The sequence below is a fragment of the Monodon monoceros genome, unplaced genomic scaffold (genome assembly GCF_005190385.1).
Source record: "Monodon monoceros isolate NGI ecotype Baffin Bay Population unplaced genomic scaffold, NGI_Narwhal_1 Super_Scaffold_15, whole genome shotgun sequence".
NCBI lineage: Eukaryota > Metazoa > Chordata > Mammalia > Artiodactyla > Monodontidae > Monodon > Monodon monoceros.
The window spans coordinates 39564067-39591123 of record NW_021703771.1 but is presented as its reverse complement, the minus strand read 5'-3'; the positions used below and the strand labels follow the sequence as shown (position 1 = coordinate 39591123).

At 38.1% G+C, this 27057-nt stretch overlaps 1 protein-coding gene across 1 annotated transcript in view; it reads right to left on the bottom strand.

Moving 5' to 3' along the window:
• FIG4 (FIG4 phosphoinositide 5-phosphatase) overlaps nt 1-27057 on the bottom strand; it is a 137929-nt gene that overhangs the window by 85264 nt on the left and 25608 nt on the right. Inside the window, exons 2-7 of the mRNA XM_029223714.1 lie at nt 20567-20665; nt 18694-18817; nt 12357-12513; nt 9002-9052; nt 3838-3986; nt 742-870 (exon numbers count right to left, since the gene is read on the bottom strand). Of these exons, the coding sequence (XP_029079547.1) occupies nt 742-870; nt 3838-3986; nt 9002-9052; nt 12357-12513; nt 18694-18817; nt 20567-20665 (709 nt within the window). The remainder of the gene's footprint in view (nt 1-741; nt 871-3837; nt 3987-9001; nt 9053-12356; nt 12514-18693; nt 18818-20566; nt 20666-27057) is intronic.

The window sequence follows — 27057 nt, the reverse complement described above, 5'->3', positions numbered from 1 at the left end:
CAACCTATGTCTATTTAATCTATTATGCCCTAATCCAGACCTTCATTACATTATACCTGAACCACTGCAATCTTTTCCTAACAAGTGTCCCTTGTTCTAGTCTCATTTTACTTAATCCACCTTGAAAATAGCTATCCACTCAAGCTTCCTAAGTACTAATTTGTATGTTACCCTCTTGAAAAAAAACTTTCAAAAGCTCTAGCACCAAACCCAAAGTCCTTGGTCCGACCACCAAAGCAATCTGGCGACTGGCAGTCTGACTCCCCCTAAACGATCTCCTTCCCACTACACTGTACCTCCCAGGGGTTTTATTGATATATACAAGCCACAAGTACACTCCCATGAACTTTTCCATCTCTACATTCATGGTGCTTCCCCAATCCACAATCTTATTGCCAAGGCCTGCCTTTTGACTGAGGCCAGGCCAAGTTCAACTTTTCCTGTGAGCCTGCCCCATCCTCCCCACCTGTCAGGGATTCTGCTCCTTCTCTCCGGTAAGAATGATACTTACTACCTGTATCACTTCCTATGCACATAGCGTTTTCTTCCTTGTTATTTGTCTGTATACACAGTAGATCTGCATTCCTGTTTGTATTTCAACTACGTGGAATGCATAGGTAATTATAATCTATCTGCTGGATGCATAGACAATTGTAATCTTATAATTCATACATAGCTTTCTACAAATCGGTACAGCATAAGTTTAACAATATGTATCTTAATTTTTTTAAAAAAGGATACTTGACTGCCCACAGAACCCATGAATAATATACAGCAGCCAGTCACGATGGACAGTATTTTTAATTATATCCAGAAGTTCGCCGTTCCACACGTACTTCATATAAGGCTCACTACAGATCCCAAATACACCTGAAAAATAAGAGTTGGTATCAGAAAGGTAAGGAAATTGGTTGACATCCGTTTTTAAGTTCTTAAACTTTTGTTTTTAATTTCAAAATGCCTGATCAATATCATTGCTGTTTTCAGTAGATATAACTCATCTCGTTGCCCAGAACACTGTGCTGATTCTGTACAAAGTTAAAGAAAACACACATTTTCTGATTTGTGAGTTTTTAACCTAAGAGAGAAGAAAACAGCTGGGAAATTAAGGAGACGTGTACAAATACATGAATAAGGCCGAGAGACAGTAAGGACAGCAGCTGGGAGCATGGCTCTGGTGTCAGAGTGCCTGGGTCCAAATCCGAGCTCTGCCTCATCAGCAGGGTGACAGGTGTGACCAAGAGGGTTACTTACTCCCAGTGCCCGTTTCCTCATTTGTGCCTGTATCCTGGGATTGTTATAAAGATGAGATAAGTTGATAATGTACATAAAGTGCTCAGAACAAGTCTGATGTCTTACTGATACTCCCATAAGTGGTAGCTGTTATCATATCAAGCTTTTTCTATACAACAAAACTAATTTCATCAAGCATGATTTCAGGATATCCAAATAAATTTATTAAACATCAATGAGTTTTACAAAACTTATATAAAGTACAAAATAAAACAAGTATATTTAAAAGATAATGGCTTAAAAGATCGTTAACAGTTCTGGATAGAGGCAGTCAATACTCTTTTTCTTCTCAAAACATGTATGTTAAGAGTGTTTATATACTATGACAAACACTTTGGTTTTATTCATAAAAACTAAGCCTTCTCTACCTCTTCAATGACATTACAATGAGCATGAATAATGGATTGGAGTCCTGTCTTTGTCACTTACCAGCTCTGTGACCTTTGGCAAGTTACGTAACATCTCAGAACCTCAATTTTCTAAACTGTGAAATGATGGTACTACTCACTGCAGAGATATTATTCAGATTAAAAAAATAATATATGCAAAGTGACTAACTTGCTGCCTGACACATTCGAGATTTTTAAAAAATGTATTATTTTCCTTTTCTACCTACCCCGATACCTATTACCCTCACCCTCTCTTTCCTATCAGTTTCCCCTGTGTAGAAGGAGAATAATGCATCCCTCCCCTACAGAAAAGATGTCTATGTCCTAATCACCAGAACCTGGGAATATGTTATGTTACAATGGCAAGAAGGAATTAAAGTTGCAGATGGAATTAAGGTTGTTAATCAGATGACCTTAAGATGGGGAGACTATTCTGGATTGTCCAAGTGGGCCCAATGTAATCACAGGTCATTTTAAGTGAAAGGGGGAAACAGGAGTGTGTCAGAGTGATGTAATGTGGGAAAACCCTCGGCCGGGCATTGCTGGCTTTGAAGATGAAAAGGACAAGAAAATGGATTTTTCCCTAGGGTCTCAAGAAAGGAACGCAGCCTTGCTGACACTCTAACTTTAGTCCACTGAGACCTCTTTTGGACTTCTGACTCCCATAAGATAATAAATTTGTATAGTTTTAAGTTACTGAGTTTGTGGTAATTTCTTATAGCAGCTATAAAAACCTAATACACAGTTATTCATATCTATCAAGTAGAACTGCCTGACAGATAGTAAAAAATTAAGTAGCTTTCAGAGGCTTAATTCAGATCCCAGAACAGGTATTCAAATTCAGATGTGAGATGAGACATAGTGCAAATTTAGTAATGCTTTTAGCTTTTCTATTACTAAGTATGATATTTAGAAGAAATGTGACAAATATTCAGGCACACATTATTTTACCCTCCACCTGTCTCTAGTGGCACAGGTTACAATCCAGATGTCTGAACCATGGCAAATTTACGTGATCTAGATGTTTTGGGGTAGGGAGGGTGCACTGGGTTTGGCCTTAGCTCAAGAGATATTCAATCTAATAAACTAACAGGAGTCAAGGCAATAACAGAGATGGCATTCAGTCTAAGTAACAGTCTAAGTCTTCTTAGAGTGGACCAGAACCTTTGGCAAAATGCTAACAGAGTACAGCCTCTTTCTGTGTGTCCTGTAAGGACAAACCTTCTGGAACTTACATTCTACCTCTGCACTCACATCTCCATCACTATATAGAAGTTGCACTGAGGAAGCCACCCAAAGACAATACTAACTTTTTATGTTTCCATAGTAAGCCCAATTCAGTTAAACAGTCTTAAGTTTGAAGCAATTCCTTCACAACATTAACTCTAGCAATGTCTCTGGCTTTAGATTTCTAGACCAACCCCCAAATCCAGGGATAAAGGGACCAATACTATTCTGTGACTGGTTAGTCCCAGATATCCAGGGCCACCCTAGACTAGTCACACACACGTCCTGCAGTAATCCCACAATGGTCTTGACAGAAGCAGGGCTTGTGAGGGACCAGAGGGGCAAGTTGAGACCAGTCAAAGTTAGAACAGCCTTTGACCTATCGCAATGGTTCCTCTAGACACTGGCCTTGTGATCTTAATCTCTAGGCCTCAGTTTCCTACTTAGCCTTTATTTCTTTCAAAGTAGCATTATACCTACTGAGCAGAGTTTTTATGAGGATTAGAGATATGACATATAAATGTCTAGGATACAATAGGCAAGCCATGGTAACTGTTTTCTAAAACTCAACCCATACACAATTGGTCTCTATGAAGAAAAATAAGGTGGTGATGTGTATTCTCCAATATTTAAAAAGAAAATTCTCCATTCAAGGACTAAACTGAATGTATTCCATAAAAGGTGCATGAAATTTTGCTAGAAAACATCAGTATACAATTTTCTGGCTTGCCCACAAATGAAATTCATTTGGTGATGCATGATCTCTATAAAAATGAATTGGTCAAGTTCCTATACCTGAAACAACCTGATATACGGACAAAGAGCAAAGAGGAAAGGAGAAATATGAGGGAAATGTGAGTGAATTTAATGAGATGCCGTTTCATAGATGCCACATTAACATATACTGGATGTGCTGAAAACCACCTACCGCTTCCACCCTGTGTAATTAATCCTTCATCTTCAAAGATGTCGAAACTCTCCTGGCGAGTCTGGGTCGTTTCTGACTTTAACATCTCCAGGGGCATACGCAAGACAGTGAGATTATATTGAAGTGAGCGGGACAAATCATAGCTGTAACTGAGAAAAGAACTGAAACTTAATGAGAATTAGAAAAGCAAAACATATTTCATAGTCTTGGCTCCCAGAAGGAATTAAAACCTATGAACTAAATTACTTAGCACCTGTTAGTTTCCTTGGAAGCAATGCTGTACAAATAAGCACATTAAAACACAGTAAACCATGAATATAATTGGAAATTAAAAAATCACTGCATGACTTAGGCATTTGCATAACTAGAAATATACAATACAATGTGAGTAACCCACATTAATTGATTTGCAGTGTGCATTTTTTGCTTCACGCTGAAATTAATCTAACTTCAGGGCCTTGCACAAAGGGGTCACACTCTCATATGTATCTGAATGAAGTACTAAAAATGTTACAATATCCACTGCAACAGTACATGGTCTGTACTCTAGTTTACCTATGAATGAAAAGAATTCTATTAATTATTACTGGTGGTACCATAACTGACTTACTAATAAAACAAGAATAAGCAAATAACATAAGCCATCATGGTAAAATATGTTTGAAAAGCATAATAGTCATCCAAAAAATTGTAACAGTCTGTGCAAACAAAATTTGCACAAAATTAACAATTTTTATAAGTATCTCTAGCTATATATTTTTAGCACAGAATTTCAGACAGTATCTAGAATTCTTTAGGTTTACACAAATTTGAAAGTATTTTAGTCATATTTTAAGATGGTTACAATTTTGTCTGGAGACTCACATACATATTTTAATTATTTCTTCCTCAATTTATTATCAAATTATTGATTTACTATTTATTTGTCTGAAATTGATTTATTTCATCTGTGAAATTAAATTTTACCACATTTGCTTGATAGAGCCATTAGTTTTACTAGCATCTAATCTCACAGGGGTAAAATCTGTATTAGAAAGTTGGTTTTGGGGTTTCCCTGGTGGTGCAGTGGTTGAGAGTCTGCCTGCCAATGTGGGGGACACGGGTTCGAGCCCTGGTCTGGGAGGATCCCACATGCCGCGGAGCAACTAGGCCCGTGAGCCACAACTACTGAGCCTGCGCGTCTGGAGCTTGTGCTGCACAAGAGAGGCCCGCGCACCACGATGAAGGGTGGCCCCTGCTCGCCGCAACTAGAGAAAGCCCACGCACAGAAACGAAGACCCAACACAGCCAAAAATAAATTAATTAAATTTTTTTAAAAGTTGGTTTTTCGATCGCATTTACAAGAGCATAAAAAATACTTAGGAATAAATTTAACGAAGGAGGTAAGAGATCTGTACACTAAAAATTATAAGACATGGATGAAAAAAATAAGACACAAATAAATGGAAAGATATCCAGTGTTCATGGAACAGAAGAATTAATATTGTTTAAATGTCCATACTACCCAAAGGCATCTACAGATTCAGTACAATCCCTATCAAAATGCCAATGACATTTTCCACAGGAATAGAAAAAAAACAATTCTAAAATTTGTATGGAACTACAAAAGACTCCTAACAGCCAAAGCAATCTTAAGAAAGAAGGACAAAGCTGGAGGCATCAAACTTCCTGATTTCAAACCTTACTGCCAAGCTATAGCATTCAAAACAGTGTGTTACTGACATAAAAAAGACACCTAGACCAATGGAATAGAGAACCCAGAAATAAACCCACTCCTATATAGTCAACTAATATTTGACAAGGGAGCCAAAAAGACTAATGGAGAAACGATAGTCTCTTCAATAAATGGTGCTGGGAAAACTGGACAACCACCAGCAGAAGAATGAAATTGGACCCCTGCATTACACCACTCACAAAAAATTAACTCAAAATGGATTAAAGCCTTAAATGTAAGACCCAAAACTATAAAACTACTAAAAGAAAACATAGGAGAAAATTTCCTTGACACTGTTCTTGACAAAGATGTTTTTTGAATATGACACCAAAAGAGCAAGCAACAAAAGCAAAAATAAACAAACTAAAAAGCTTCAAACTAAAAAGCTTCTGCACAGAAAAAGAGAGTCAGCAAAATAAAAAGGCAACTTATGGAAGAAAATATTTGCAAACCATCTAACTATTAAGGGGTTAATAGCCAAGATACATAAGGAACTCATACAACTCAACAGCAAACATACAAATAATCCAATTTTAAAATGGGCAAAAGAGTAGACATTTTTCCAAAGAAGACATACAAATGGCCAACAAGTGCATGAAAAGTTGCTCAACATCACAGTAGAGAAATGCAAATCAAAACCACAATGAGATATTACCTCATACCTATTAGAATGGCTATTATAAAACAAACAAAGAAACAGTAAGGGTTGGCAAGGATGTAGAGAAAAGATAACCTTTTGCACTGCTGGTGGGAATGGAAATTGGTGCAGCCACTATGGAAAACAGAATGAAGGTTCCTCAAAAAATTAAAAATAGGGCTTCCCTGGTGGCTCAGTGGTTGGGAATCCGCCTGCAAATGCCGGGTACACGGGTTCAAGCCCTGGTCCAGGAAGATCCCATATGCTGCGGAGCAACTAAGCCCGTGTGCCACAACTACCGAGCCTGCGCTCTAGAGCCCGTGAGCCACAACTGCTGAGCCCCGTGCCACAACTACAGAAGCCTGCACGCCTAGAGCCTGTGCTCTGGAACAAGAGAAGCCACTGCAGTGCGAAGCCCACGCACCGCAACAAAGAGCAGCCCCCGCTCGCGGCAACCAGAGAAAAGGCCGCGCACAGCAACGAAGACCCAACGCAGCCAAAATCAATCAATAAATAAAAATAAATAAATTTTTGAAAAATTAAAAATAAACTACCATATGATCCAGCAATCCCATTTCTGGGTATATATCCAAAGGAAATGAGATCACTATCTCAAAAGAGGTATCTGCTCCCCCACGCCCACTGCAGAATTAATGACAACAGCCAAGACATAGAACAACCTGAGTCCATTAACAGATAAATGGATAAAGAAAATGTGGCATATATAAATAATGGGGTATCATTCGGCCATAAAAAAGGAAATCTTGCCTTTTGCAACAACATGGATGGACCTGGAGGGCATTATGCTGAGTGAAATAAGTTAGACAAACAAAGACAAAGACTATGTTCTCACTTACATGTGGAATCTTAAAAAGCTGAATTTATAGAACGAGAGAGTAGAATAGTAGTTGCCAGTGGCAGGGGGAGGAATAGAGAAATGTTGGTCAAAGGGTACAAACTCTTAGCCATAAGATAAATAAGATCTGGATATCTAATGTACAGAGCATGGTAACTATAATTAACAATACTGAATTATATACTTGAAATTTGTTAAGGGAGTAAATCTTAAATGTTATCACTACACGCACACACACACACACACACACACACACACAATCACAACTGTGTGATGGGATGAAGGTGTTAACTAACCTCATTGTGGTAATCATTTTGCAATATATACATGTATCTATACATGTATCAATCATCACATTGTACAACTTAAACTTACATATGTCAATAATATCTCAATAAAGCTGGGGGGTGGAGAGAAGTTGGGCTTTTACTTTTTTTTTTTTTTTTTTTTGTGGTACGCGGGCCTCTCACTGTTGTGGCCTCTCCCGTTGCGGAGCACAGGCTCCGGACGTGCAGGCTCAGCGGCCATGGCTCACGGACCCAGCCGCTCCGCGGCATGTGGGATCTTCCAGGACTGGGGCACGAACCCGTGTCCCCTGCATCGGCAGGCAGACTCTCAACCACTGCGCCACCAGGGAAGCCCTGGGCTTTTACTTTTAACAATCAATTCTTCCTGCTTTATTCTAGCTGAATCATAACAATGCAGTATAACCTTTCCAGAAGTCTTTAACCTCATATTTTTACTTATGGAATGACTTGTTCAGAACTCAGTATGGGGATGCAGACGAAGCTGAAAACGGTGAATCAGGAGAAGACCATTTCTAACAGTACCACTGAGCTTCAGTAATAACTCACAGAGACTATAAACATAATTAAGCAATAAATGCTGAAAAGCAAATGATGGAAACAAATACAATGGAAATATACTTTCAATAAACATTGGTGGAAGCAAAAATTATTTCTTTAGGAGCCCTTCACTATACTATTGCTAAATTAATTAACTGTCTTTGGTTTCACATCAATGAAGACATAATCCACTCTACACAGTAGACAAGTTTTTCTTTATTTCATAAAGAAATGGTTAACTATATTAACAGTTTAAAAATAAATTTAAAATAATGCAAAGTACCCCAAAAGTATGTAACACCAATGGCTACAACACTCTGGGTCCTCTTCTAGTCCCATGACTCAAGTCCTTATTGCTATATGCTATTTTATGTTCTACTTTTGAGTTTGGACATTATAGCTGATAGAAAGTTATTTGGCTACATGGAAAATTCTATTTACCTGGCCTACATATTGGTCACATCATCAGTGGTATAATATTTTATCATGATGCTCTGCTATAATTTGCTTGCTTATTTTTCAATTATCGATATTTGTGTTGTCCCTGTGTTGGTTGGTTTGCTTGTTTGGGCCATGATAAATAGAGAAGCTATTAATGTCCCTTTACAAGTAAGGATTAATATTTTCTCTCCTGATTTATTACCTTCAGGCATATTTTCATATATACTTAATGTATGTTCCTCTAAAGGAAAGTTAGTAATTTACAGTGCCAATAGCGGTATGCTGGTATTTCAACAGTTCTTCCTATTTTGAATTTTTTACCTAATTTTGCTAGATTGTTAAATTGAAAACTGTGAAACTGTTACAACTCTGTATATAGACTGAATGAAGATTTCATTTTTGTAGTTCAAAACTAAAAAATAAGAATATTTCCTTAAAATCCTAATAAAGATGATTTTTATAGTGAGAATAATTACAATTTATCCATTCAAAATTTCAAATATCAGATTTTTAAAAGGAGGAAATACTTGTATTTGCACTATTTTAGATGAAAAACTTTGGCTATTTTAAAAAAAAGAATAACTGAAGTACTACTGATTCTGTTTTTACCCTATGGAAAATTATATAAACATTTAAGAGAATGGTAAGAGCAAAATTCAGCTCAAACATACCTAAAGTAAAAATTGCTGGACAGGTCCACATTTTGAAATATTCGTAGATACCTAAAAAAAAAAATGATGACTATAGTTAACAACCTGATGACTATAGTTACCACTGCTATATGATATACATGAAAGTTAAGAGAGTAGATCCTGAGTCCTCATAACAAGGAAAGAAATTTTCTTTTTTTCTTTTTCTTTTTATTGTATCTATATGAGATGACAGATGCTAACTAAACCTACTGCAGTAATCATTTCACAGTATATTATATCTAAGTCAAACCATTATGCTGAACACCTTAAACTAACACAGTGATGTATGTCAATTTTATCTCAATAAAACTGGGGAAAAAAATGACCAAAAAACCCCAAAGCATATTGCATTCACACAACACCATTATTTGTTCATAGCTTAACATATACATATATATACATTTATATTTGTAAATACACTCATTGAAACTGAGAAATTCAATCCATAACTGGAGAAGAGATTTCATCTGGAGCAATTTCTAAGTATCCTGATCATCACTTGAGACCCTTAACTTTAGTTTGACCGTTTCCTCATCACTGATTATGCCAGAGAGGGAAAGTCAAGCCCTTACATACATAGGGCGCTTAGACTTTGGGCAAGACAGAAGTAAATACTGTTCTTGTTTTCACAATATGCTTTGAGGTTGGAGAGAGTGGAGGAACAAAAACAAGCACAAATGTTTGTGGGTCACCATAATTTTAAGCTGCAAAGTTTTTTTAAACTGAAAAAAAAAGTGCAGAATAAAATGTCCATGTATCTACCACTCAGGATTAATTAATGTTAACACTTTTTCATATTCATTTCAACCTTTTAAAGACACTGATCACAAATGGGTATTGAATTTGTCATATATATATATATATATATATATGAAAAATATATATATAAATATAAACACACACACACACATATTTTTTGGCCACGCCGTGCGGCTTGCGGGATCTTAGTTCCCCAACCAGGAATCGAACCTGTGCCCTCGGCAGTGAAAGCGCGGAGTCCTAACCACCGGACAGCCAGGGAATTCCCTCAAATAAATTTTCTACATATATTAAGATAATCATAATTTTTCCCAACAATATTTTAACATGGTGAATTGCTCTAGCAAATTTTATAATGTTGATACAACCACACATTAGAGGGGTAACCTCTACTTATCATTTTGTATGAAATGTTTTACAGTACTTTATTTCCTAATATCATACCAAACATTTTTACTTAAATGCATTATTGGATTACATAGTTTTGTGAGTATGGTAAAAGTTTACCTATCCAGTAATAGTGTAAGTCCACCTATAACAAGCTATTAAAATAATTGTATCTTATTCTGGATTATTCCATTTACTATACAATATTAATCACAAGTTCATTCTTTAAAGATAGTCATATCACTGTATAGAAGAACGTAATTTGTTTTACTATTCTCAGCTAAAGAATCGTAAAGATGAGGCTTATAAATAATATAAACCTCTTTAATTTTTCCCCATCCCTTGGATTTATATGCACTGGCCTATCTGATTCACTTTTTTAAATTAATTTATTTTTTATTGAAGTATTGTTGATTTACAATGTTTCAAGTCTACAGCAAAGTGATTCAGTTATTTATATATACACACACATATATGTATATATATACTCTCTCAGATTCTTTTCCATTATAGGTTACTACAAGATATTGAATATAGTTCCCTGTGCTATACAGTAGGTCCTTGTTTTTTATCTATTTTATATATAGTAGTGTGTATCTGTTAATCCCAAATTCCTAATTTATCACCCCCCCTTCCCCTCTGGTAAATTTGTTTCTTATGTCTGTGAGTCTGTTTCTGTCTTCTAAATAAGTTCATTTGTATCATTTTTTTAGATTCCTCTCTGATTCACTTTTATTCAATATACTATGCCTGCCTATAAGCTGTAAGAGACATAATTTTTTTCAGTTAGTATAAGACAAAAGTCCGCTCTATCCGGTAAACTCTACTTATCCCTTACCCCTGTGTAAACAAATTATGTTTTAAATACTCCACTTCCAAATACCAAAGACAATGCCACAAAGGTCCAGAAAACCACTATCTAAGAGGGTCTTAAACAAGAGAGCCACACCACCTTTAAATTCCAGTTCATGTATCTAGAACAACACTATGAAAGTACTGAGTGTAATTAAAATCTAAACTGTTACCTTCCCTAAAAACTTACAAGCATGCCTAACTTTGTTCCATTTTAACCTTTATAATATTAAAATAAACCAATTATAGTCTTTTCTCTATCATTTTATTAATTTATTAATAGTCTTTCCCCACATGCCCAAGGTTCCAGTAATTTCCCCCCAAAACTTTTTAAAGGTTTCAAATCCATAGAAAAATTGGGGGAAAAAATAGTGTAATAAACAGAAGTATATCCTTCACCTGAATTCACTGTTGAACATTTCTCGTTATACATTTATACACACATACATTCTCTCTCTTTAAATATACATGTACATTTTATTTTTCTAAACCATTTACAGTAAGTAGCAGACATGATGAAACCTCAGTCCTAAATATCTTATTATATATCTATTATGAACAAGGACAATCTCCTGAGTAACCACAATATCATTATACACCCAAAATTTAATACTGATCCAATATTCCCTAGTATATAGTCCATATACAAACCGTTCCAGTACAGTCCTTTATAGCTGTGTGTGTGTGTGCGCGCACGCACGTGTACATGAGCATGCACGCACATGTTTTAATCCTGGATCTAACAGAAATTCAAGTGTTGCACTTTGTCATGTCTATTCTAAACTCTAGAACAACCCTCTGGCTCTTCCTGTGTTGCACGACATTGACATTTTTGGAGGGTCCAGGCCAGTGTCTTACAGAAAGTCCCACAATATGGATTTATCTGATTATTTCCTCATGCTTAGATTTAAGTTAAATATTTTTAGTAAGAAAACTACACAGGTAGTGGGTGTCCTTCCCATTGCTTCACGTTAAGAGGCAAATAATGTCAGTTTTGTCTCATTATTGGTGATGCTAAGTTTGATCATTTGGTAAGTATGTTTGTCATTTTTTTCTCTTTGTAAATAATAAAGATAGTTATGGAGTATGGTATGTTGAGACTGAGTGAATATCTGTTCCTCAATAATAACCTCTCACCTAATGGTTTTAGGAGCCATTGTTGATCCTTGCCCAAATCAACTGTTTTAATGGAGGGTTTTTAACAGCGCTTGAACAAAAGCTGTAGCATTGTGAGCCAGTATTTTACATTTTAACATAACATTTATAATCTTTTGACTGTTTTATTTTCTAATTGGTGTACCAGGTAAAAAAAATAGCAGTTACCACCAGTACATACCTAGCTTCATCAGGATGAGTAATACGTACAGAATCATTGGGTATATAGATCATATTTGTATCTTCAATCTTATATATTGCATGACCTCCAATATCTGCCATCTTCCTCCTTTTGGTTATTAACACAATATAATAGCCTTCTAAAAACCTGACAAAACCTACACAACAAAAAAAGAAAGATAAATACATTTCCTAAACTTAGTAATGCTTTTAGATACATGTTTAAAAGGCAAAAGACTTTTGACACATTTCCTACTTTATTATTTCTATGATTTACAGCCATACAAATTTTTGGTTGCCTTAGAATTATTCTCTAGAAATATTTATATTAAAAATATTGCTCTAAACAACCTGATTAAAGAAAGACCATATGTATTAATGTTCAGTAGCACTAAGTTCTCAGCAACACACTAGTTACCACACAGTCTTGGTTAAAAATGTTCTGGCTCCCAGAACTTTTGCTTTGGGAGTTAAAACTAACTCTCTTGTTGGTTGCGGGCAGAGGGAGGGGAACACTTCTGAACCGGTTCACGTGAGGAGCTCAGCAGAGCCTCTCCCCAGTGAAACAACCACAACTGGTAAAAATTATAAAAACAAAACAAAATATTGAAAGTTTCTGGAAATTCTCCTAATGGCATACAGCAAGTGGAGAAACATTTATTCAAGAAAATCTACTAGATCTTGGAAAGAACAGGAAGTCTGTGACATACGAAACATAATTTGTTTCCCTTCTACACCCTTCTCCCAATTCGGTGGGACAGAATATCTACTCCCGGCAGGTGTCGCCACAAAAGACAGTACCCCTTCCTCCCTCCCCAGCTCTCAGTCTAGAGCCTTGGTTTCTGCTCAGGAGGTGCAGGGCACCAGCATTTCCCATTCCTTCCAGCTCTGTGCTGCAGATGCTCTATTCCAGGCAAGCACATCTGAAAGTGAGGGCTCCTTTCTTCTATCCAGTCCTACTTGTAGAGTGGAGGCCTTACCCCAGCACAAATACTGGATCCCATCACCCCCACTCACTGACAGGGTGAGTCAGATACGGTCACTTACAGCTCACTGCCCATCAGAAACAGTAGAGGCCAGAGGCTGTGGGATAACATATTCAAAGCACTGAAAGAAAAACTCAACCAAGGATCTTATATATAGCGTAACCATTTTTCAAAACTAACTTTCTTATGTGCATGTGTGGGTGTACTCACTTGCTCTCTCTTTCTCTCTCTCTCTGTTACACTCTATAAAGCCTGAGCTAGGATCTTGGTGCTATAAATGGTTGCTCTAGATTTGGCAAATACTCATTGTCTGTGTCTTGTTATTCTTAACTGACAAAAAAGAAAATTAGTAATTGAACATATTAACATAAATGAGACAAAATATATAAAAGCCACCTCATGGATTTTATGAACCTGGCTACTTCTATTAAAACCATGAAAAATACTTATATTTGAGAGATCCACAAAGCACATTTTAAAAAAATGTTCCATTATGCTCCTCCCCACCTCCCCTTGGAGACTAGCTAAAAATTCCCTGACTAAAGCTAAAGGATTTAAGATAGGAGAAAAAGCTCATGTCAATCTCATTAGAAGTTAGGAAGCAGTCATCCTTTTAGAAGGCTAAAACCTACAAAATTAACGGTCTTGGGAGCAGCATTAAAAACACCCAAAAAAGAGAATCTAATTGGTTTTAAGTAATAAATATTCCCAAGATGAAAGAGTTTCCCCTTTGTTCTTGCTATATATTTACTTTTTATAGAAAAAAAACCTCTCTATAGTAATTTCTTCCAACCTGCATTCCAACTGAATTTTAATTTTATGTTTTCAGCTCTATTTCATCCTACATGTCCCTTCATAATTTTGATGAAGTAAATATACTGCACAAAAGAATATTTTCTACCAGCATAAAATGCTTTCAGCATATTATGAGACTATTTTCTTTTTCCTTTTTACTACCAGTTGGAAACGTCACTCTTTTTTAAAAGGTTCCTATCAAATATAACCAACAATTAAAAGGCTTTAGCTTGGCATAGACCTCTGTCAAGAGTCAGCCTATTCATCGTTTTAACATACTGAAAACCAGAACAAGTTTTTTCATCTTCATTCTACGTACTTCTGATCCCAGACCAATTTCCCTGAGTGTTTCCCAGATGCCTAGATGACAGTCATCAGGCAAAAGTGATTTCTCTCTCTCCGAGTAGAGAAGGTTGTGTCATTTGAGTTGGAAACCAAGCAAAGTAAATAAAAAAGGACAGTGTGAGAGGATGGAGTGGTGTGGAGTTCTGGTGGCTGGAGAGGACCCACAAGCCCACCAACAGGGAAGAGGGCAGTATCCTGCTGCGAGGTCACCGTGTCAGCTAGTCACTATCTTAAAAGCCTTCAGAGGGCTTCCCTGGGGGCGCAGTGGTTGAGAGTCCACCTGCCGATGCAGGGGACATGGGTTCGTGCCCCGGTCCGGGAAGATCCCACATGCCGTGGAGCGGCTGGGCCCGTGAGCCATGGCTGCTGAGCATGCGCGTCCGGAGCCTGTGCTCTGCAATGGGAGAGGCCACAACAGTGAGAGGCCCGCGTACCGCAAAAAAAAAAAAAAAAGCCTTCAGGGAGAACAGCACTCTGGCAGAGAAGTATCAAAAACCACAAGGGACCAAAGTGACTCTCTAGCACCAAATCTACTGTTCCCTTACTAGTCTGAGGCTCACACTTTATTGTTGTTTTCCCTGTATCTTGGATCTGCAATCTATTTCTAAGGGTGTTGCTTTAAAGAACAACTGAGTCCATCACTTAGTCTGCTATAATGACACATTGTACTAGCAGCTTACAAGAGTATCTTCTGACAGGTGACACACGCAGAAAAAGGACATATATCAAAAGGGGCTGGATGGTCACAGAGCTGAGAGTAGTAAGGACTACAGGCCACCAGCCACCAACTCCATCTGCGTGCCCCAGGACCAGATAAAACAACTATGTGAGGGATGCTCATGATCCCATCCAGTGGTCTCCCAAGCCTCCTGCTGGCTGCCAAATAACAATGGAGCAGGTCAGAAATGGGCAAGGTAGCTACAGGACAGGATCAATCCATGTCTGGGGACCAGTAATGGTCCCTGAGCTTTCGGTACCAGCCCATGAAAAGACAAGTAAACGAATTGAAAGTAAGGGTTTAGAAACATCTGAGTTCATGATCAACGAACTTGCCTTGAACAGGCAAGACTAGTTTGGGTATTACTGAACTTATGTGATGAATCACATGTGGCCCAAGCTGAAGACAAGCTATGCACAGTAGGATCCTGTGTTGGTCTGTGACACATTTCTGGAAAAAAATTGGTTGGTCCTTTACTACAGATAGTTGAGAAGCACTGCTCTAGATTCTTATAGATAGTGAATTAAATTAACCACGATAACAGTCCAAAACATCCCAGCCAAAGTGCTATTCACAAATTAGGCATGCTGAAAAAGTTGAGAGAAAATATTTCAGTCACAGAAGACAACCACTCGAGTCCTTTCACACATGTATTATTTTGACAACCAGACTATACATTTTTCAAAGATAAGCATTTTGTGTTTTGCTATTTCAGTAGCCCTCATTATTTCTAAGGCAGTACTAGACAAATCATGGCCTTTTATTTACTCCCTATTTACTCTTAAAGATTCTAAGCTTTATTTACATGGTTGAACTAGAATACATAAAGTGCACTGCCCTGAAAATAACAAATGCTTACTTAGTACATTACTGTGTCACTCTACTGGTAGGTTAGTCTTTTAGTGACTTCACCATCCAAGGACAGTCTCAAAGAGGCCTCAAATTGCGAGAGAAATTGCCACCACAATACCTAAGAATGCCACCTAAGAGAAACATGGAGACACCTTCAGCCCTTACCCAAAGTTTATTAACTAATACTTGTGCATAAAATGAGTATCTGGTTATAAACTTGGTCATCAATTGATTAAAATAAAGCTTTGGTTTTATAAGCTTAGTTATCAACAGATTTAAAATGAGGCAAGGATGAATTGGGAGACTGGGATTGACATATGTACACTAATATGTATAAAATAGATAACTAATAAGAACCTGCTGTATAAAAATAAATAAAATAAAATTCAAAATAAAATAAAATAAAATGAGGCAAGGAATATTGCTAAAAGCAAATATGCCCAGAACAATGAAGAATGATGAAAGTACCATTACAACAACACAGTACAGCATCTAGAGGCCACTTAGTGTAAAGGCAAAGTGCCCAATACAACTCCAGAACACCTGAGGGCAGCTATTTTTAAACATAGGTCAATAACTGATCTTCAATTCGTTATACTTAATCATCAAGGAAGGTTCAATTTTGAATAATTAATGCTGGCTAATGAGGCATTCAATATTACATACACTTTAGGAAATTTCCATTTTAAAAAGCTGTAATAAAGTATCAGCATTTAAAGGAATGAATTTAACCTATTAAGTAACTAATTAAGCCTACTGTATTTGAGACATATTTTACTTACAAGTTTTTTTTCTTTAACATATAAGTAACACTTAAAGTGGAATTTAACACATATGGAATGTATGGAATTTAAACATATGAACTCACTTGACATACACCGACATGCACACGCCCACAAACAGGTACCCATTAAACATGAAACCTCAAGGGATTTGTCAAGACTGAGCAGAATGTACAGAGAAGGGGCCGGTCCTATGGAGAGGAAATCAATCACACCTACCACTCTCAACTTTCCCTGGCAGCCGCCTAAGGCACAAAATGCACCTAAATGGATTACACATTGAAGGGCTATGAGAGCACACGGAGAAAAATGAACTGCAAATACGGCGGAACATGCATAATCAAATATAGGGTCACCAAATAGAAAGTACTAATCAAAAAAATGAACATGAGAATATGAAACTATATAGCATAGTTCAGACCATATTAATTTTGTTAGCATCTATAGACACCAATCACTCAGTCAATATTGCATACAGTCCAGTAGGTTTAAGAAGCAGAGAGATAATTTTGTAAGTGTTAAAAAAAAATAGACTCAAAATAAGGCTCTGCCAACAGGGAAGCTGAGATACAACTGCCCTCTGCTTGGCTTCCAAGGTCCCAGTGACCTGGCCTCACCCAACTACTTGCCAGCATCCCAGGACCCATGGGCATCTTCATGCCCACACCTCTGCTGTTGCCCCTACTGGAGCTCTCTCCTCCCTTCCCTACATCCATCCAAATCTTGCTTCTCCTCCAGGGTCCAGCCTGAGTCTCATCATCTTCAGGAAATCTTTCCTTGTCATTCCAGGTCCAAAAAGTCTACCTCTTATGTAATCTCCAATACCATTTACCTTTGACTACACAGCTGGGCTCTTAATTCCAATCCTGGAGTTCTTTTCATATGCACTGGGTTTTGCCCCCATCCTAGTCCAATCATCTTAAGACTCCCCGGGACAAACCCATGGTAGAGCAAAGACAGGTTTACTGACCCACTAAGGACAACACACCAGAAGAACTGTGAGGCATCTCACAAATGCCCCACAAGCCAGACCACAGACTACTTAAAGGCCAAGGCCATTTCTATATTTGTTCATGAATAAATATAGGCGTTATTATAGGATTTGGGGACACGATTAGGTAAAATTTAAACAAAGAGACTCAAACCAAAGCAAGACTGTATGTAAAGAGATAAACATCAAGTCTACATTGTGAAGCAGACTCGTGGTCTCATTTCTTTGAAAGCAGTAAAGTTAGCAGAGCTGTAGACTGTTGTGTCCAGAAACCCCTTATCTGAAACTCTGCATGAGTTGTCAAGCGAGGCTGCTTCTCTGTGTCAAAATGACTTAGCTCATACAGGCAAGAGGGGCATGTTTTCTCTTACTGACACAATTTTAAAGAGCAAAGTTTCTGACAGTCTGTGATTTTAGAGAACAAAGTTTCTCAGTGAGTAAGAAAGCAGTTGTCATTCAGAGAAAGGGGTTATGACACTTTACACTGTAGCATGTCCTTGGGAGAGATTCCTCTTAACTTAAAAGCTGGTTTTACCTGTATCTGTTTTTCCAGCTGATGTTTACAGTCCAAGCCAATTTTTACTTTTTCATTCCTTGACAAGACAGACTCCTTAAAGGTCCACACCATCGCTACATTTGTTCCTATCCCACACGAAACTGAACACAGTCCTAAGCACATAGCAGATGCTATATAAAGGCTGTTTGGTACTTGGCTGATAGATAATTCAGTTTTAAACAACCAAAGCCACAGAGGATGGGTCATATTTATAAACCTATATAAATATAAGCCTTGCAAACTATCTTCAAGGAGTCTATGTAGGAAAAAAAAAGAAAAAAAAGAGGTAGTAAGAGGGATGCATGTTTCTTACCTACAACACCAAAAGCTGAAACAGCTCGAAATAACCCGGATGATCCTTTCTGTCCCATCTTTGTCCTATTTCCTAGATCCAAGCGGCCAAGAAGTTCTCGCACTTCTTGCTGAGTATATACATGCTAGAAATAAGCAAATTTAATCTGTAAGGTTGTGCTCGCTTTTTAGATTCATTATTTATTTACCGCTGAAAATTAGAAGTTGCCTACAACTTTACATCATTAGCTATTTCAGAGAAGTATATATAATAGTGCAGGACTAAGCTACAATTTTAAAAAGCCAACGAATTCTTTTTTTTTTTTTACATCTTTATTGGAGTATAATTGCTTTACAATGGTGTGTTAGTTTCTGCTTTATAACAAAGTGAATCAGCTATACACATACATATATCCCCATATCTCCTCCATCTTGCGTCTCCGTCCCATCCTCCCTGTCCCACCCCTGTAGGTGGTCACAAAGCACCGAGCTGATCTCCCTGTGCTATGCAGCTGCTTCCCACTAGCTATCTGTTTTACATTTGGTAGCGTATATATATGTCCATGCCACTCTCTCACTTCATCCCAGCTTACCCTTCCCCCTCCCCGTGTCCTCAAGTCCATTCTCTACCTCTGCGTCTTTATTCCTGTCCTGCCCCTAGGTTCTTCAGAACCGTTTTTTTTTTAGATTCCATATATATATGTGTTAGCATACGGTATTTGTTTTTCTCTTTCTGACTGACTTCACTCTGTATGACAGTCTCTAGGTCTATCCACCTCACTACAAATAACTCAATTTTGTTTCTTTTTATTAAAGCCAACAAATCTTTAACGTTAGCAGTTAAGGGTGGTTCCTGGATCCCAGGCTGCTGTACTAAAAAGGTGTATCAAAACCTTATCTTCTGGACAGAGATTTAAGGTACCCACAGACAAGTTTCAAGAAATCTATAAACCCCTTAAAATTGTATGCAAAGTTTTGGTTAAATGTGCATATGTGCATTTTTATGAGAAGGCCCATAGCTTTCCTTAGATTCTCAAAGAGATCCCTGATCAACCACTCCTACCCAAAAAGAAAGCCAAGAATCATTACATTATATTAATAAAAACTCCCAGATGGTGCATGTGTTGGGGATGGGATAGGAACCACGACACCCAGGAGTACAGGAAGTCATAAAATACAATTTATCTAAAATTATTATAACATAGAAAATAGCTTTGCAAAGAGCTTATGTAAAATGGCTTCCAAACTGTAGCTACTAACATATTTGAAAAACCAGGCATCTACATGGATTCAGAAATATTCACAGACAGGAACCTCAATACAAAGGGTTAGTTAGGTGCTCTCATTTGAGAGTTAAAATTAACTGTTCAATTCCACCTTATTGTATTTCTCTTTTGACTAAAAGCCTCATATTTTTGTGCCACCTGAATTAAGTCTGTATTTCCAACTCTGGATAATATAACATCTGGATAAGAATAGCTTAACATTTCTCCAGCAAGTGATCAGAAGAGATCCTACCAGTCCTTTGTGACTTCAAGTAGCTTCATATTAAAGCAGAGTAATAAATAATCTCTTTGGTGGATGAAATACTAAGAATTATATTGAATCCTTAAAATGGAACCCCTTTAAGAAAATATATTCATTATCTTACCCAAAGAGTTTGCTTTGTAAAACAAATCAAAATGAGGGACAAAGTGTAATTCTGGCATACTTTCCGACATCAGTAATTTCTAGAAACCAGATAAAAGATTCAAATTCTAGCCAACCATGAAAAATTATAATTTTTAGATGTATGATAAAAAAAGTATATATCACTAGAAGCTGTAAGGATATTTCATATCCTGTAAACAACAAGTACAAGTTTCTGTTTGTATTCAGGTTTTCAAGATACTTACCCTATCATCAATTATTACCAAATCTTTTGGTTCTGTTCTATCAATTTTCAAAACACGGTATTTTGTTTCTGCATGATTGCTCCCAACTAGAAAGTATCTCTATAAATAAAAAGAAATGTCATTAGTTTTTTAAGGCAGTTTGCCTTATACACATTTTATAGTCACTTCAGTTTTTTAAATTAAATACAGTAAAGTCAGGTTACTTTTTAAAAGAAATATTTCTGTTAAGTATAACTGGCAGATTAAAGAAAGGCTGATTCTAAAAGGTCAACTTTAAAATTGAAATATTCGTAGTGGTGTCATGATAAGCATCAGTCTGATATTTAAAATGTACCCAGTAACCAGGCCAGGTGAATTTAATTATATTATACAGAGATTAACCTGATTGGAGACTCATGTTTAAACTTTACCAGGAAGCAGCAGCTCTGGTAAGAATTAGAAAGCTCAACACATAATTAGGAATGCTTACACAATTATAGCTAATTGATATAAATCAATATCAAATATTGATATTTTAATCAAATAAATCTTTACAAATTTTCTGCAGAAGACTAAAAATGACTTTAATATAACAACTATAAAAATCCATCCGTAAGTCCTATAAAAGATTAAAATGAATGTACTTTCCCAAATGGCTTTTTATAGATAAGCTATAGGAAATAATTAATATTCTTTCTTTTCTGACACACTTCCTTGGAGTGTGTGTAAAAATACAGAAAAATAATCATCCTATATTCAAAGAAAATGCTTTTAAGAAAACCTAAACCAGATGAATAAGTTTTGAATTGTGTTTAAGAAAATAAGTAAAACTCCATTAGGAAAAATAAAGATATTTTGCTTCAAAAAAGTCCTTTGAAGTGACACTTTTTCAACACTGCAAAAACTGAGAACACATTGCCACCATCAACTGGCATCTAACCATCTCATAGGTCACATAGATACAGATACACAAAGCAATTAAATAACAAATAAGATTCTCTAGATTAATGGCCAAACTGAAGTATGTAGACCACAGGATCTCAGAGCAGGAAAGATTAATGTTGGGTACTACAGATGCAGAAAACGTCAGAGGAGTTAAGACTTGGATTAGGCCTCAAAGGATGGGGAAGATTTTTTAAAGTAAGAATTTATAACAGAAGATATGTACAACAGAATATAAGCACTTGGTTATATTGTTTTAATGCTAAATCTGTAGAAATAGATGGATTTTTAAATTATTAAGTATATATCTGTTTATAAAGATCTGACCTAGACTTCCAGATTATAAAGAACAAAACTCTATGTTAAAAGATGATGGCTTAGCCCAGACTTAAGGGGGAAAGCTAACCAAAATACTGAATCCCTCATCTCCTAGGAAGAGGTAGAGTCTGGATGACGGTACCAATTATCATGAGGTAGAAGTAAAGCAATTATAATAAAAATTAGTAAACTAATTCGAGACATCCAGTGACCAGGATGCACTGGGGAAGCAGCTAGAAGGGCAAGGACACAGCGAGAGGGAATAAGTCCAACGTTCTCGGGATGACCTCAGCGAATTCCTCCCTGAGACCCTACCCACCCCTGAGAGGAGAACAGGGTCACCAGACTAATAAAATCAACCTCAGAAGAATGGTTTGTAAACTATACATGTTTGTTAGCAGAAAAGGGAGCCACCTTCTTGAGGACTTGAGGAAAAACAGTTCCCAGGAAAGGAAATAGCAAGTGCAAAGACCTGAAAGGGGAAGAAGCTTGGCGAGTTTGTTAGAGGAACAAGATTAAAGGAGAAGATGCTCATAAAACACCTAACACAATGAATAGTGTTCAACACAAAGAAGGCACTCAATGAGTGTTACTTCCTTTTCTTTGCTTTACTTTTTAAGATGTCAGCGAGCCTATGCCATTGTATTTGAGAAAAAGATCCCCAAAAGAGAGGAAAAAAGAGATACCCCAGAGGGAAAAAAGCATATGCAAGACCAGAATGGAACCAGAGTGGGAAAATGCACAAATCTATTAGTAATCTGCCTCTGTCCTCAGGAGAGATGAGCATGCAAATTAACAACCATGAACAACAGCGTGCTGTGATAAGACGTCTAAACTGGACGTGATGACAACACAGGAAGGGCACTTCACTCATTTGGGGAGGGTCAGAGCAAGCTAGCCAGAGAGGCTGGTATTGTCCTGATGCTGAGTTTGGCCTTGAAGGACCTCTAGACAGGACCTGATGTACCGAGCCAAGATAGGGCACGTGACACCCACCCCCTCCCGCCTGCCCCCGCCAAAGAACTTTTGCTTATATCTGAATTTAGCACTTCCTCTGAGCACCTTGTCCAAATTTGTTTGGGGCAGGTCTGCCCCCTTCACCTAAATATAAACAGCTCAGGAGTCTGGGACTAACCCCCAACCCCTGTGATTTTAAATTCTAGTCTAGTAGCCCAATCTGGTTCCACAGGCACTGGGTAAATGTTAAGTGAAAGAACAACCACTCACCACGGACTAATCATTTAATCTGCTGGGTAACTTTCTACAACATTTATAGTAACCCACTTGTTTGGTTACCTACACAGAAAGACAGCCCTTTTAAGTCAACCACTCAGTAAAAGGAGGCACATCACAGCTTTAAGAGAGGTAAAAACCCCTGAGTGAAATTCCTAGAATTTCAATAGATCCTAGGGAATCTAAAGATGAACTGTAGTAGGACTATGATTTGGCAGTTTGTAATAAAAAGACAGATAATTCCTGGGATGCGAGTGGGCAAATGCACTACTGGCCTTCGGAGCACACACAGGAGGGCAGATCTACACCCCTCTTATCCAGACCCTTGCATGAAGTCTACTCCACGAAGCAGAGGGGCCAAGGCAAAAATCCAAAGAATTCAGAGGCAGATCAGAGTGGAGAGAAAGAAACGGAAAGCAGTGCAACTATCCACATTCTCTATTTTTTTTTTTTAAGGAGAAAAAAACAGTTTATTAACACATGCATCGAGCCTACATATGGGAGAACTCAGCAATGAGTATCAAAGGGGTGGTGTGAACTTGAGCTTATATATAGCATCTTGACAAGGGACCTCTGGGACAACATTAAATGCACCACATTCTCTATTAAAGTGGTCTAAGAATCTTGAAAATGTTTTGTGCCGAGAGGAGCGACCTCTTGTGGATCCAGCTGAGTTAGAAAGAAAACCAGAGCTCTCAGCTGTGCACAGAATCACTCTCCTGCACTGCCCTCTGGTGGGCGGGTCACCATCGACCTTCACACCAAATTTTTAAGAAACTTTTCCAGAAAGGCCTTATTTCTACTTGGTTTTATTTCCATCTTGTTAAATAAATCAGCTCTATAATTATGTATATACTTAGGCTTTATTATATTTTAATATTATGCTTCAAAATGAATTTCAGCATTTTGGGGCTTAAAAATTGCCCTGAAATATCTTTTCCTTAAATTCTTCTCCACTGCTGATTTTTTCTAATTTTTTTATTTTGAAGATTTTCAAACCCACAGTAAAATGAACAGAATAGTACAATGAAAACCCGTATACCACTCACCTAGATTCACCAGTTGTTAATGTTTTGCTACATTTGTTTTCTCCCTCCTTTCTTCTTGAGATAAGCTTTATTCCCTTTTGAACCACATGAAAAACCAGTTGCAGGTATCATAATACACCATCCCTAAAAACCTCAACTTAGGGGCTTCCCTGGTGGCGCAGTGGTTGAGAGTCTGCCTGCCAATGCAGGGGACACGGGTTCGAGCCCTGGTCTGGGAGGATCCCACATGCCGCAGAGCAACTGGGCCCGTGAGCCACAACTACTGAGCCTGCACTCTAGAGCCCGCGAGCCACAACTACTGAGCCCGCGCTCTAGAGCTCGTGAGCCACAACTACTGAGCCTGTGTGTCTGGAGCCTGTGCTCCGCAACGAGAGGCCGCGACAGTGAGAGGCCCACGCACCGTGACGAAGAGTGGCCCGTGCTCGCCGCAACTGGAGAAAGCCCTCGCACAGAAATGAAGACCCAACACAGCCAAAAATAATAAATAAATTAATTAATTTAAAAAAAGCTGACGCAGCCACAGATAAAATAAAAATAAATTAAAAAAAAAACCTCAACTTGTATTTCCTAAAAACAAGGACATACTCCCACATAATCATAATACCATTGATACATTATTGCCTATATACAATCCACCAAATTTCCCCAAATAGCTGGCTTAAAAAACAAAACGGAATTCAATCAAGGATCCTGCATTGCATCTGGTTACCAGGTCTTTTTTATTTATTTTATTTTTGGCTGCGTTGAGTCTTTGCTGCTGCACGTGGGCTTTCTCTAGTTGCTGCGAGCTGGGTCTACTCTTCGTTGCGGTGCGTGGGCTTCTCATTGCGGTGGCTTCTCTTGTTGCGGAGCACAGGCTCTAGGCACGTGGGCTTCAGTAGTTGTGGCTCGCAGGCTCAGTAGTTGTGGCTCGCAGGCTCTAGAGTGCAGGCTCAGTAGCTGTGGCACTTGGGCTTAGTTGCTCCACAGCATGTGGGATCTTCCCAGACCAGGGCTCAAACCCATGTCCCCTGTATCAGCAGGCGGATTCTTAACCACTGTACCACCAGGGAAGTCCCAGGTCTTTTTTTAAAAATGTCTTTTAAACTAGAACAGTCCCTCTGCCTTTCTTTCAAAGACTGTCTTTCAGAACATTTTTAAAAGTTCACATTTTTAACACCAATTTTCCTGGTTCCCTATTGACATCATTCACTTGGCCATTTACCAGTGAATGTCTCATATGCGCCAGGCACTGGGCTAGACACCTAAGGGCAAAGATAAATTGAAGATAGATTCTGGGCTTAGAACTTGCTAATGGATTAAACGGGAAAAGAAGGAGTAATCAATCCAATTACTTTTGCTTGATGAGCAACTAGCTACATGGTGGTGCCACTTATGGATGTAGGCTTGACTGGAGAAGAAGCAGGTTTGAAGGAAAAACAAGATTTCTGTTTACAACATTCCCAAAGGGATCAAGTGGGAACTGAGTCTGGAGCTCAGAGGAGAGATCTCAGAGGGTGTCATCAGCACATAAATGGCATTTAAAGTGAAGTCACGGGACTGGATTAACCTCCTTGAGAGAGTAAAGATAGAGACAGAGCCAAAAAAAAAAAAACCCACAAAAAACAAAACAAAAAAACCCCTAGCCTGAGGCAATCTAAATAAAATTATTTAGAAGCTGAATATGGAGAAGGAACCTACTGGGAAGACTGAGAGGAAGGGCAGCTGGAGTCATCAAAGCAAAGGGAGATGATTTGGAAAAGAAGGGAGCGGTCACTGCCACATCAAATGATGCTGAGAGGTCAAGAAAGATGAGGACAGAGAAGTGTCCAGGGGGTCTGACAATAAGAGCTTGTGAGTGGCTGTTCCAGGGGCAAGGGGCAGTCTCCGTGAAGTGGGGGCAAAATCCACAGCAGAGCTGGGTGGAGAGCAAATGGGTAGCCTTCTGGGTAAAGACAGAGGAGTGAACACCTCTGTTCCTCCCAGAAGCCTTACGAAAATCATAATAAAGTTTTTTATGGTCTTTTTTTTTAGACATAAGCCCCAAGGGCAAAAGAAAGAATGAAGTAGCAGCAAAAAAAATCATTTTAAACAGAAAAGCATGCCCAAGAAAGCAGTGGGAAGTCAAGAAGCAATCTAATTTATACTACAGAATCTCCAAAGGCACAGAAATCTGTGGCATCTTTTATCTCTGGAGGTAGGAGTGTAAAATTTCGGAAAACTGAAGCTAAAAAGGAGCTAGCACAGCTTCTAAAGAGGAAAAAAAAAGGCTTCAAACTAAAGATCAAGAATAGTGCAACACTGGGACTTCCCTGGTGGCTCAGTGGTTAAGAATCCGCCTGCCAATGCAGGAGACATGGGTTCGAGCCCTGGTCCAGGAAGATCCCACATGCCGTGGAGCCACAACTACTGAGCCTGCGAGGCACAACTGCTGAGCCTGCGAGGCACAACTGCTGAGCCCACATGCCACACTACTGAAGCCCGCACGCCTAGAGCCCATGCTCTGCAACAAGAGAAGCCACTGCAATAAGCCTGTGCACTGCAACGAAGAGTAGCCCCCACTTGCTGCAACTAGAGAAAGCCCACACACAGCAACAAAGACCCGACACAGCCATAAATAAATAAATGAATGAATGAATGAACACTAGAAAGTCTCCACAGCAACACTGAAGGTGGAAGACAGGGACATAATGCCTTCAAATTTTTAAGGGAAAATTAATTTCAATCTTTAATTCAACATTAAACCTATCAATCAAACCTGAGGGTAGGATAAGGACATTTTCAGAAATGTATGGGCTCAAAAAACTTCCTGTCCATGAACCCTTTTGAAACAGGAGGGAAGGGGGTAGGGCACAACCTTTAAAAGAATGACATAGCTCAAGGACATGACATAAACTGATTAGAACCAAATAGGTCCAGGATGGCAGATGTCAACTTCCACTAGACTTGAGCCTCAGTATACATTGCATTGCATACATGTGCATGGTAACA